This window comes from Argiope bruennichi, chromosome 9 (genome assembly GCF_947563725.1).
Source record: "Argiope bruennichi chromosome 9, qqArgBrue1.1, whole genome shotgun sequence".
Lineage (NCBI taxonomy): Eukaryota > Metazoa > Arthropoda > Arachnida > Araneae > Araneidae > Argiope > Argiope bruennichi.
Window position 1 is genome coordinate 19,077,764 of NC_079159.1, and position 14,979 is coordinate 19,092,742.

At 27.1% G+C, this 14,979-nt stretch overlaps 1 protein-coding gene across 1 annotated transcript in view; it reads left to right on the forward strand.

The window, feature by feature from the left end:
* The first annotated feature begins 3,921 nt into the window (after positions 1-3,921).
* LOC129984887 (pupal cuticle protein 36-like) overlaps positions 3,922-14,979 on the forward strand; it is a 28,310-nt gene continuing 17,252 nt past the window's right edge. Inside the window, exons 1-2 of the mRNA XM_056094843.1 lie at positions 3,922-3,936; positions 4,845-5,354. Of these exons, the coding sequence (XP_055950818.1) occupies positions 3,922-3,936; positions 4,845-5,354 (525 nt within the window). The remainder of the gene's footprint in view (positions 3,937-4,844; positions 5,355-14,979) is intronic.

Sequence of the window (14,979 nt, forward strand, 5' to 3'; positions counted from 1 at the left end):
AATCATGGTACAAACTTTGATGGGTGGTAGAGTTCACTATAACAAACAATTATTGTATAGGAATATATAACCGGAAGTGAGGTGTTACGGCATAAACATAAAAATAACACACGTGAAATGAAAAACTTTGTTAATTTACAATGTCATTGCTAAATGATTTTTTTACGACAATGTCTACAAAAAATGCTCAGTTTTGCTAGGGATGACGAATATTTTCAGAGCGTATTACGTAACCAATATCAAAAAGTCACAAATACAAGTGATCAATACTTTTCAAAGAGGGGTGTGATTCAAATCCTTCATACGATCTTACTGATGATATTTCGATTACAAGTTTTGGATAACGATAGAAACTAACAATCGATACGATATCACTGAAATTTGCCGGAGCGGTGACGATACGATCTGTCCAATGGAAGCTCTCGAAAGAAATCTGTGATTGGATGAAAAGTGAACGGACCGGTTATTGGAATTATCGTATCGTATCATTGAATTGCATATCACTGAAATTTATCGCAGCGGTGATTTCACCGGAAAGTGCAAAGTCACCGATATTCGTATTTGATGATGCACTATTCCATACAGATCATTTTTTATTGCTCGTGACATGATTGACTTTGATTACATGTACTCTGTTTACTGCCGGCGCCATCTATTGGTAGAATATAGGACTAAAGTAAACATTTTAAAGAAATAACATATATTTTTAACTCATCTTTTCCAGAAAATGGTTCACTCTAATAAATAAATTAAATAAATAGTTTTGAGGAAAAAAAATAAAATTTAAGAAGTAAGCTGAAACAGATAAATTAATTCAATCACACGTTAATTAAATTAGTAAATTAAGTATTAATTACAATTAATAAATTTTATATTTAATATTAAGTAATAATTTTTAATTAATAATATGATTGAAATAACAGATATTTGGAACGCATATTTAAAAATAACAATAGCAATATTATTTGTTATTCAAAAAATCGTGGATTATGCATCTCCAAGTTTTGCGGCCATTGACAGTAATGCAAGCTTGTTAATGTCGGTGAATTGATTGGCATACCGCGGGTATTTCACGTACGCATGCAGCCGCACAGGATAGTCGAGCAACGAGTTCTTCAATGGGGTCAACTGGAGTCTCGTAAATGAGGGCTTTTAAATGCCGCCATTGGAAAAATTCGAGACTCGATAAATCTGGTGATCGTGGTGGCCATCGGACTAGCCCACCAAGCTCAATCTAGCGCACCCCAAAAGTAGCATCCAGCAATTTCCAGCAACTTTTTTAACATTTTATGTACAAAATCACTGGCTAAGTTTCCTGCTAATGAAAATTTTATGATTCCGTTATTTTTTAATTTTTTTTTTCTGATTGTGCTTCAACACGCCACCCCTCAAAGTTTGTTCCGTGATTTTAGACTCATCCTGCACAGTACAAAGATTCTTGTAAATAAAGTTAGTTTGAAATATGGACATTAAAGTCTTAAAAATATAATCTTAAAAAGAAAGAAAATGTAGAATAGCGCTACATTGATAGGCATCCACTTATGGAAAGTTATCCCTTTGTGGTAACCACTTTCTCTGTGTATAAATTCGCACAAATTTCAGCAAAATGATTTATCTCAAAAGAAATTGAACAAGATTTTAAATAGAAATTGTTATTCTTTGAGATGATATACATTCATTTTAATAATGCTATTGTATTTATGAATATATTTATCACAAAAGTATTCAAAGTTAAAACAGGAAAACGTTTTGGAGATAAATTTCAAATACAAAAAAATTAGATTAATATTCGACAGTTCAAATTTCACTATGGTTGATCAGTTTGCTATTTAAATCAAACTGAAGTCAAATTCTGAGTTAATTAACTCCATATGTAATAAATGTGCTCATTTGTACGTGGACATTTAGACTTCCTTTGAAGGAATCTGATAGAAATCTATACATTTCGTGTGAAGACCATATACCAAATTTCATTCCTATACCTGAAAGTAATTTTAAGTTTTCATATCCATAAACAGATAGAAATAATTCTAAAAAGGTGTTTATAAAGGCTTAAAACGTGTTAACTCTTTAAAATCTAGAGATATAATTTTTTTGACGATTACAATAATTTCTTTTTTTCTATATAAGCAAGAAAGTAAAACTGTGCCGAAGTAAAAATTTATTACAGTTATTTTTCAGGGTAATTACACTAATTTTTTTACAGAACGTTGCGATTTAAAATATTTGTGGAAAATAAATGTCATTATAGTTAAGGATAGACAATGACAGATTTTTCTTTAATTGAAATAAAGTTTTTCTAAGCATGAGAACTAAAATTATAACTTCACATAATGCAATTATTAGAAAGGAAATTACTGTTGTTTAAATTTATTGAGATAAGTTTAATTTATTGACACATTTTCTGTTCTAAGCAATGATCTTGGAGATAAATACACTTGAATAAATATTATTAAATTATTCATTCACTCTTCAGATCCATTCATAATTTATCCTTGATTTATGAAACTCAGAAATTTCCTCATTCAAGGCAAAATTTTGAAAAAAAAATATTTCATTTTTTAAAATTTATTTATTGTAAATTTTATCTCTTTTTTTTTATTTAGAATTTAAGAAATGCCCAATCGAATTATTTTTGCATCATTTTTATAATATTTTATTTATGATTTATGATATAAATACGTAATTTTTTTATTTATAATATTATTTTAGAATATTAATTTATTTTTTCTTATTTTTTTAAAATATATTTCATTTTATAAGGATGATTTTTTTTTCATTATCAATTTAGTAGCATAAACTAAATCAGAAGTCATTATTTTGATAAAAATTACATATATTTAAAGCAAAGATTTTCAAAACCAAATTTTGATTTTGCTACAAATTCGATTTTTGAAAATCTGAATCAAATGCAGGGAAAACATTTTCATTCATAAGGTGTTAGAACGTGAAGAATTTCTACTTGAATGGTCATTCTTGACTTCGACAACATGGCAACAAGAGATTAGAAATGCATAAAAATGTTAATCTTTTACAAATCAGTAGTCTTGAATATTTAAAAAATGTTGTTTCGATTACAATCTTTGCCATAAACAAATAGGTTAAATTTTATTGCATCAGCCGTTTATAAATCTTGCTCAGTTTCTGCTATATAAAAGAAACTTGCTTGCATTGTCAGTCAGAATTAATAGTCTTACATCACTGTTCTAGTCGTAGATACATCAATTTAAAATATTTCAAGGTATGTACCATGTTTGTTAGAATTTGAGTTAGTTTCTATATTTAGTATTTTACTTGACAGTAACTTGACAGCTTGCTTTTTTAGATTACGCTGCATTTACTTGAGGAATCGTTTTTTCAAAGAATCATTCTTTTATTTTTGCGTTCAAAATCATGTTATTAAATAATATAATCAATGAGGAAACAGGAATATACTTTTCCTTAATTACTAAAAATAGCCATTTTTTATATAACATAGAAATTATTAGTATTATTACAAACTACAAGAATTAATTATTGGCTTTAAATTCAAGTTTTAAACTACTTTAACTGTTGATATAAGCTAAAATAAAGACTTGCATTGAAACAATGCTAATTTTATCAGAAAATTATTTTTTTAATATGACAAATAAGGCGAAAATTATTAATGTTGTTAGCTAACCATTCATCTCTTAGTAAACAAGAAAATATTTTCTCTCCTACAAAATATGCCGGCATCAAGTTCATGTCTTATATGTAAAATTTCCAGATCAGGATTTAAAACAAAGCGTTTACGCATTATTCTTTAGAAAAGAAAGTTTTATTATTTGATGTCTTAACATTTATGATAATGTCTTAAAATTTTTAAAAATTTGCTAAATTGACAATTTTTTTCAGATGTTCGTTGCAGCTCTTATTTCATGCTTTGCTTTAGCATCCGCCATGGATGGACATGAAGTGAGTGTAATATTTCGTGAATTGGTAAATGAATATTAAATTCAAATGAACAGTTTCCTTTAATATGAACTATAGCAACAATTATGTAATTCAGTTTTTAATTCAGAACCTCATATAGAAAGGAGCTTTAAAAGATGGGGGAAAATACATGCACATTTCTTAAAATAAAAATACACTACTAGATAATCATTCAAAATATTTTTTGCTAGTCATCTAGAGAATTATAATTTTGATGGCTGGTGAAATAAAACACATTATTACAAGAAATTTTTAAAGAAATTAATATATTTTTTTCATAAATATATAGATTTAAATTTCATTCTTAAAAACAATTAGAGTAGACAGAAATATTGCATTTTAATATATTTCCTACGAAATAAATTTATAATAAATAATCTCATACAAGTTCGCAGATAATCTTGTATTTAAACTGAGCACATGCTGATTGCTAATAAACGAAGTCATTTTAGAGAAAATATTTTTATATCTTTTCTGATTTGTACTCCAATTAGCATCAACAAAAAAAATCTATTTTTATTAATCAATAGGTACAGAAAATATCCATTTTCATATTCCAAAATCGCAACATAATCTGGATACAAATGAACAATGGATGCATAGTTTTAATTATCCTTGATAAATCTATGAATTTTGGATACTCAAATATTCATTTAATATTAATTTGGAATGGTCAGGAATATAAAGTAGAAGTTCAAAAAATTAAATTGATGTATCAAAGATACATATATATTAAACCTTCAATAAGATTTCATTCAATTCAACAATTCTTAGCAATAAGAAGAGGATATCCACTAATAAGAGAACGAAACCGTAATCGATATTAATATTAATATAAACTAAGTGATATACAGGAAAAAATTCTAATATTTTATAAATTCTTCACTCAGATTCATCATCCTCAACCATATAAATTCGGATACTCCGTGAAGGACAAGCATGGTGAACAACACCAAGAAGAGTCTGGAAACGGTGCTGGAGCAGTTGTAGGAAGCTACGGTTTCACCGACGATAGGGGAATCGCTCGTAAGGTTAACTACGTTGCTGACCATGCTGGTTTCAGAGCTCAAGTAAAAACCAACGAACCCGGAACTGCCAACCAAAACCCAGCCGCTGTCCAGATCATCTCTAATGATCCCTATGCTCGTGGCGCAGCTGAACCCTTCCTTTCTCGACCAACTGGTATAGCTGCCGTCCCAGCTGTCTATGGAGGTGCAGGATATGGTGGTTATGGAGTCGGATACAACGGTATTGGATATGGAGGTTATGGACTCGGATACAATGGCTATGGATATGGTGGTGCCATGGGTTACAATAGTCTTTTGGGAGGTTACGGAGGTATAGTCAACTTTGGAGCACCTTTAGTTGGAAGTGCTATCAGAGGTTACGACAGCCGATTTGTCAGATTGAGCTTGTAAATAATTTTCGTAAATAACTGTTCCTTTGAGATGGCTAATTTGTCAAAGAATTTCTTACTGTGTCAGTATCTTCATATGCTTTTTCTGTGAATATCCTGCAGACATTTTAATAAAATAATTTATCATGATTTATTTTGATTTATTATTATCATGATTTCCAAATATAATTTTATTCATTTTTTTTTAACTTTCTTACGAAATGTATGTCTTAATTCATTACTTTAAGTTGAAGACACAATTATATTAGAACCATAATACCATCACTCTCACTTGGAATACAGACATTGAAAGTTGGGATAAAGTAGAAAATTATATGAACCAATGTTTATTAGAACTATCTATTCTCTCAAAAATTGTAAAAATAATGTTTATTTTAATTATTTATTTTTCAGTCTCAAGTTTTAAATTTTGTAAGCCTTTATTTTATGTATATAATATTACTAATAAGTTTTGTGTATTTTTTTAAAATTAATTTATTCAACACTTTTTAAATTCCGTATATATATTGCAATGATATATTAAAAATATTTCCAAAATTGATATTCATTTTTTTAAAAAAAATGTTTATTTTTAAAATTTTTGATTTATAAATTCCTTTGATTAATTAATAATTAAGGAACAAATCGTGGCAATAACATAGTGAGTGATACGAAACTGACACGACCACTTTTATCTTAATAGTCATATCATTGCATACAAAATCGAACATACAAAATGCGATGAATTTATGTAGAAAATACTACCAGTGAAGGTTCACTTATTTGCTTTGAATGAATTTATTTCTGCTAAATTTATTCATCACTAAGATTCCAGTTTATCAGCTATTATCTTAGAAATGATTGAAAAAAAGCAATGATAAAATTATTGATTTTTTTTCAGTTCAGTTTGAATGCATTGAAAATTTGTTTTCAGTCTTTTGAAAGAATTTGAATGTTTTTTAAAATTTAATTTCCGAAAAAAAAAAACTCTTTAGAATGTTGAATAAAATTCAAGCGTACAAAATCTCAAATCTTGCACGGAAATTTCAGTTAATTCTTATAAAAGCGTTATGTATGTTTTAAAGTTCCAATATAGGCATATAATATGGCCTTCTATTGATATGTCAGATCAAGAATATGATTTAAGTATATATTTTCCATAAGTTTTAAACGTATGAATATTCAAGACTCCATGTATTCTCCAGACCACACAGAGTCAATTTTATATTATTATAAACTTCTTCCACGCGCTAAAGCTTGACTGCAATTTCTGCTAATTTTCAAAGAGAGGGCTCCGAATAATAAAAAGGAAATCATTGCCTTTCCAAGAATCATCCTTTCGCCGATCTATGCTTCCTTTACCATGCTCATCCATGCGATCGAGCGAACAAAATTTTCTCCCAAAAGCATTGTTGGCGAAAATATCATTAATGCTATTATTTTTACAATATCTAAAAACTCTTATCCACATGAATATGATGTCATTGCATATCGACCTTAACACAGATGAAAAAATATCGCAGATACTTTTGTCGCATGAAATATTACATAGGAAACCCTATTCAGAGTATTTTTCGTTCTTTTCGAAATTGTAAAACATTATTGTACAGGTTTCATTTTCAATATTGACAGGACCAGGTAATCATAATAACAATTACTGTTATTATGATTACCTGGTTCTTCTGTATTATTCTCTAGTATATCATTTCACTTTATGCTAATTTCCAGGTAATCATAATAACAATTACTGTTATTATGATTACCTGGTCTTTTCTGTATTATTCTCTAGTATATCATTTCACTTTATGCTAATTTCCATTGTTACATTTACGAATAAACTTTCAAACATTATAAAAATGTGGAAAGAAAGTAGGTTAAGAATAAAGTTTGCATTATTGAATTAAACTATTTATAATAATAGCATATCTTTTGGAATTCAATCAATTTATATAAAAATGATATTAATTTAGAATTAGTGACTAAATTGATTATACTTAATGATAAACAAAAAGCAGTCATGCTCATTTTCTTCATTTTCAACTGATCAGAAGCAATCTATACCTTAAAAATGGTAATGTGATAATGCATAATTTTAGTAATCTCTTTTCCTAAGAATAAAAATAAAAATAAAAATAAACACTTCAAAATTTTTATACTCTTTTATTTAATTTGATTAATTTCACTTTTTTTTTAGATGAAAATTTGTAACCATTTTCTTACTGCCAGAAATTAAAATTTTTTTACTCTTGTGAATTATCTCTAACAATGTATTATTTTAGTATTTTCAGAACTTTGTTATAAAATAATACATAGTTTTAACAAAATTGATTCAAAAGAAGTGGTATCATCTATAATATACCACTTGTTAATTTGTAAAATTTATTGCAGGATTCTCTGATAATTATTACAAAGAATTATAAATAACATTTTAGAAAGCAGAGAATGATTAAAAGAAAAATAAACTCTTTACTACATAATTCAAAGTGATTTCTAATGAATTGTTTTTATTAAATTAATTTAAAAGATATCTATACGAATATCACTTATTCTGTAAGGATTAAGATTGTCCGGATGTCCATTCCATTTTGAAACTAAATGAATAATTTTGGAAACGACCTCATGAAATTGTATTGCAATTAAATATGACAACTGCAAACCCATCGCAATAATCTTGAGGCCAGTATAAAGAAAGTCTTATTGCATTGTACTGTATATTTATTTTACTATTTTTTAAAAGAAAACTTCAGAGAATTATATTCTTAAACAATGACTTTGGAAAACTATGGTTTAAAAGTGCATACTTCAGCAAAAAAAAAAAAAAAAAAAAAAAAATGGCAATTAAGTTACATTTAAGATAAAGAATGGGTAAGCGGTTTTTCTGAAGTTTTTTCGAATATTTTTTAAAAAGTGTTAGCCCTTGATCCCCTCCTCATCCCTTCTGCATGACTCAAGATTTCATTTGTGAGGTCCTACACATGCGAGTTTTGTGCTTCGTAGTAAATAAAACGAAATAAAAATTGTAATACTTTCTTCTCGATATATTTAAACAAACATTTGGCGCAGAACTGTTTTAATAACAAGCCAACACATCAAATTTAATTTATTTTTAAGTATTCCATTTTAATCATTGCGTTTACATACTTGAGAAAGTAAACGTTGAATGCTTTGACGGATTTGATTTAAAATTGGATAAAGGTCTATATTTGAGCTATTAAATCTGCTTATCGAATTTTATCTTTCCAGCTAATTAGACTCTTTATTTATTATGCTCATCTGTATTCGGGCATTTAGATAGAAAAACAGACTGATTCCTGCAAATAGATTTCGTTGAAAATTTGATGCGGTCTAACTTTAGATGCTAAATTTATGTTTCAAGTTTTTTTTTTCATCTAGTTTTTTAATGTTTTGCAATACCATGTTCATTTGCACTTGCATAGCCAGAAAGAATTTCTCTAAATGGATTTCCTTTAAAATTTTCTCGAAATTCACAATTTTTTGTGCAGAGACCAAGTACCAAATTTCATTCGTCCTGTCCAAAATGTATGTGAAACAGTATTCCAATATTTTTTTAAGACTCAAGGAGGTCTGAAACGTGGAAAGACTTCAAATTCTCAAATGCGAGTTTTCTGACTATTGCAATAATATATCTTTTTGTATATTTTGTAAGTGAAAATGATCCATGACAATAATTTAAAACTGTTGTTGGATTTTGATCTGTGCGTATTTAAGAAAAATGAACCCTTTGATCTATATAATAATAAATTTATTACCAGATAATAAATATGCTTTACAGTAATGTTTATTCATCTGTGCTAATAATAAAGAAAAATGTGCGTGTTGTGTGCATGTCTGTGTTGCTTGTGTGTTTTGGCACTCTATGAGACATTTTGACCTATATCTAGCAAAGTTCGCACACATATATCTAGGTGAGTAAAAAAGTGTTCCTTTTAACGTTTTTTTTTCTTTTAATGTGAAATTTAAATGAATAAATTTTGTTTTCTTTCCGCGATAACTTCTGACAATAAGAATTCATAAAAAAGAGTTTTACGTCGTTTCAAAGTTTAAAATTTTCTTTTTAATTATGCCACTTAAATACACGAGTAGTAAAAAATTAAAACAAGTAAAATACGAATAGACAAATAGTAAAAAATAGAAGAGATTCGAAAGAGAATTCAGGTTAACGATTTAACATGCGAAAACAATTTGAATTATAACATTTTAAAAGAATCATTTCGCGCCTATACAGAATATTAATTCTTAAATCAATTTCTCTACACATTAATGAATGAAACCAATTTTCTGTCCATTTTTCTCTGGGCATGAAAATTATTCAATATCATTAGTGTTCAGTTTTAATGACTATTCCTTATTACTTTATTTTAATAACTTTAAATACTAAAATATTACTTTCTATTAACGTTTTTTTTTTCGCATGATTAAATCTCTGAAAACTCCAAATTAATTTTTTCCTGAATTTTCAGAAAACATACATATGAATATGAAATATCTACTTTTTATCGTATATTTATAAATAAAAGGAAACTGATTTCGTGGAATTAAAGTGCTACAATCACTGAAAATGCTTAAAAAGTTGAAATATTTCAGAACTGCATTTGGTTCTCATGTAATTATTTAAACAATTCAAGATGTACTTCACTCAATTAAAATAAATAAAGAAAATCGGAATGAAGCATGCAATATTTAATATTAATGCATTTTTAATATTATTTGTGTAAACTTTAGAATGAATAAAAAAATAAAGATTAGGAGATTTAAATTGAAATTGCAACATAAGCACAAATTTTGTGCTTTTAAGTAAATAAAATGTGCATTAATAAAAAGCTTTTGTATTGTAACAATAAATAAAGCTTTATAAGTTGAGTCAGTTCTTTCGTATAATGGGTCCATTGTTTTGTCCTGCATTTTATATAAAAGTATAACTATTATTTTATATACAGGTTTAGTATATGCAAAAAATTATTTCCTAATAGTATATTTTTTGTATCCTTAATTTCCCAGCAGATCGAAAGCTCACAACTCCTTTTCCATCTATCAGAGATGGAAACACTAGATAAAATTAATTAATCTAGATTAACACTAGATAAAAACTCTAACAGGCTTGCTATCTTGTCCCAACAGTTTAAATACTGGGCTACAATTCTTTTACTAAATTATATAGAATAAAAACAGAATCAGCTAGCTTAAATTTAATTCAGTAATTATATTTTATTACTTTTATAAATATCTATTTATAACTATATTTTTATATAGCTTTATTTTTACTTTATGTTGATGGTTTTGATCAAACAAAATTTTCTTGCCTAAGATAATTGATCCAAAATTTCTAATTAAATTTCTGCTGAATTTCTCTTTATATGAAAATATTTTGAATTAGCCTGCAAATAAAAAAAGTTTTTTAAAAAAATTATATATTTATAATCACTATATTCACGCCATTTTTCATATATCTTGATTTTTTCCAAACTTTAATCAATTATCTGTGTATGTTGCATGATAATTACTTAATATGTTTTCAATTGAGTATACGATTGTCTGTATGCAACATATTTACAAGAAAAAAAGAACAGTTGAGATAACATTTGTTTTTTTATTTCATAAATATTTTACCAGGAGACATTGCATCATAAGTGAGATTTCATTTAGGATGTGAATCTTGAGAAGTCATATATCACAGAAATTACTCTCTTGAAGCCAAGTATATTCCCTTCCTACTTCTTCCGTTTCTCCAAGGGTAAGAAATAAATCAATACTAGCTAAATTTTTTCTATTTACACGTAAGTGATATCAAAGCATTAAAGTATATGGAAAAGTTAAAGATTTTGATGTAAGTTCTATAAGGAATAAAAAAATTCATCTTATATTACAAGTCAACTAATTAACTCTTTTAAATTAATATTATTACACTGAAACTTTTTCAAGTTTTCTGAAGACTAATTATTAAACGTATTTCTGTATTTTCTAGTAGCAGCTTCGTTACCATGATAACCATACTTTAAATCACAGACCCTTAGAATTTTATGCAATACCAAATGGTAATTGGCAAAGTTTGAAATGTATCGTCGATTTCAAATATCATGTGGCAATGCAATTTAATTTTTGCGCTCTTCCCAAGTGTGTGTGCGTATGTGTATTAATGATTCTACAATAAACTGTCTAAAATGCGATTTCATGCTGGAAAATAAAACCCTCGAGTATGCATATATGTTCAAATCTCTCATGTTTCATTCTTTGCCTAAAATTTAGTTTGCCATTCAAATTTAAAAATGAAATTACAAATAGGTTAGGAAATTTATAGAACAATAATAACAAAACTCTCCTACAAAATTTTGAAAATGAAAAACAGCTGTGATTGTCTTGTATATAAGTTTCTTGCAAAAAAAGTATTGTTTAAAGGAGAAAAAATATCATATATTGCAATAAATTGCATTTGACCCATCAAATTAAACTGCAAGTAGAACACACACACACAAAATGGGAGCACATTTTGAAAGCGAAAGTGTTTCTATCAACGAATTTATTTCATTAATGAATACAATCACAAGTTCTTATTGTTTCTAATAGCTCTTGTTCTAGAAAATAACACTGACTTTAAGAAGTCATTTGTGGTTTTAAGCCAAGGGTACATCTCTTGTTTTTTTCATAGCACCCTCTAGGGCCAAGAGAACGACTTAGCTACACACACGTCACAAACCTTTTTACGTGGCGGACTTCATTCATGCATTTCTGTCACACACAGATCAATTTAATTGATCCACAGATCGTAATTTAGACTTGAATCAGAGAATGATCACCCCTGATGCAGTACCCCCAGTGGTATTACTCTTGACATGGAGGACTTTGTGACCACGACAGATTTATACGAGCGTCATCCAGCATACACTCGGGGAGTCTTCGGCCGGCGGGGTTCGAACTCGCCCTACCAACGCACTACCAACCAGGCTATCCCGGCCTGTTATCACAAGTAAATGAGTATGTATCATTTATTTGTGAGCCATAGATTGTTAATTTATGTCAGAATTGTAACAGGGCACAGAAATGGAATTATAATTAGAATGTTGATTTTGTTATATTTCATTTTGAAAATCACCTTCTTTCAATGAAATCAGTTTCTATCAAAGGAAGTCTTTGCAAAGATAATACCGCATTTTCCCAGCTTTGAAATATGTAGAGACACTTGAAAATGCTTAATACTGAAAAAGAAGAATCTCTTATTCATGGTTTCAATATGGAAATACAAATCTAATAATGGCGCTCGATAAGTAATAATTTTATTTACTGCTGTAAAGTATCAATTTTGTAATAATATCAAGATGTGTAATTTTTCTGGATTCTGGAAACTTTTTTTCTATGTTTTAGCTCAAGCTTTAAATGTTTATATCTAATTTTTTCTGCAATTAAAACATTTACGAAATCAACCTCAAAGAAGAAAACTGTTTGGTATAAATGCAATTCCCAAATCTATTACTACTTTTAATCTACAAATATTTTAAATAATTATTTTCCCGATTCCAAAATTTATTTGCTTCATTTTATCAATATTTTTTTTTCTAATCTGATTTGTATAAATTAAATATGTGCATGAGAAAAATATTATTATATTCTAAAAGATAGTTTCAAATCCATAATCATTATAAATGATATGACAACGAAAATATTTAATAATGCAAAAGCCATTGCATTAATTTAATATTTTTTCTAACTTTTTTGAAAAATATAACATCAAGAAACTATAAATGCATAATTAGGCCAGAGCATGATCAGTAACTTACTTTTTCTAGAAACATTTTCAAACTAGTCTAGCTTAATAGAAGAAATCTCACTTTTATAATATCTACTTAATATTACATGTCATATTCACCTTTCTGTGTTAGTAACAAATGATTTATATTCAGTTTTAAAGGAAACTATATATGAAAATCAAGAAATATATTTCTGAATAGTATAAATATTTTAATGAGGTAAATAATTTATTAATTTCAATTTAAAATTTTTTTGTTAAAATCAAATATAATAAAATTAATAAATTAATTACAAACGTCAGTTGACAAAGCATTTTTTTTTTAACTCAGAAACTTCTTTTTTTAAATGAAATATTTCTAAGTATATTATAATAAAAAATTAATCATTTGAATTTAATTTAAAAAACACATATTATAATGATGATAATATAAATTCTTACACTGATGAGGGTTAAAAACACAAAAATTATATTAAAAGATATCACAAACTTGTGTACAAATTATCTGATATTAGTTTCAATTGATGCAATAAATAAAAATCCGAAATAAATAATTCTACAAAGTTTGCAAGTAGTATTTTCATACGAATTTAATAAATTTCAGACTTTTTTGAATAACAGAAATAGTTCCACGGTCAATAAGAAATACCGTTTACAAAAACAAAGTATTAATTCTAATTAATCTCCCCAAATATTTTTAGTTGTTCCGAAATTATATTATCTATTCTATGTTCGTTCACTTTTTGCATTTAACCGTTTATGGATTAAAATTAATTTATTCTATAATCAATAATCTTAGAAATTTCCTGGAAATTCGATGCTTACTTGAAAGCGCTTGACGAATTTCCAAGGTCAAATTGAATGACAAAGAGGGATTAGTGAAAATAATGTCGCAGGGATAGAAAAAAAAATATGTTAATCTTTCTAAAATCCTCAAATGTGGATTTCAGCGAAACAATGTCAAGATTGTGACCTAACATAACAACAATATTACAACAGAGTTAGATATAAAAGGAAGTTGGCTACACATTCTCTCAGTATCTGTAATCGAACTTGTAGAGATCAAGGTAAGTTTTGATTTAAAGTTAGAGATATTTTTTAAAAAGCTTTTTAGTAGTCATCTTTTTAGAATCGTTTTATTTTTTCTGTTTTTATTTTCCTTTAGATATCAACAAAATTACTTTGAATGCAAATGCTTGATTGTTTAGGAATAGATGCCTTGGATTTTTCACTGTTATATGTAAAGAAATCGTACTAATCTAATCACAAAATTAAAAAAAAAATACAATAAATACAAAAAAATATAACTTCTCGGGTTTTTCCACCCTCTATTAATGCTGTTTTTTCATTCAGGTGTATCTTTATCCTCACAATCATATGTATCATATGACTGTGAACTGTGGAATCAACAAGGATATAAAATATTTTCATTGTATTTATGGAATGGTATCGAAACTGACTTTTAAAATAAATTAGAACAGAATAAACTGAGTCTTATTATTATCAATTTTTAATTATTATTTTACATTATTAGTACTACATGATTAATTATTTTTAACTATTTATTTTATTTTTATCAATTTATCCAATAAACGCAGGATTTAACATTTCTGTTTGACTATGTGAAAGCATTTTTCTGTATTATTTCTGTCTATGTAATTTCTTAAAGAAATAAAGAACTTAATTATTTTTTACTTATATTTAATTTTTTATGCGTTTTAATTGTAATAAAGTTTTATAAGGTCCACAGTAAATTATATCACGTTCATTTTTGAAAATTAGAGTATAAAACTTGCATTTTTAAACTGTCAAGAAAATAGTTTATTTCAATTTTAAAGGAATAAAGAAATAAATTATCTGTTTTTACTCA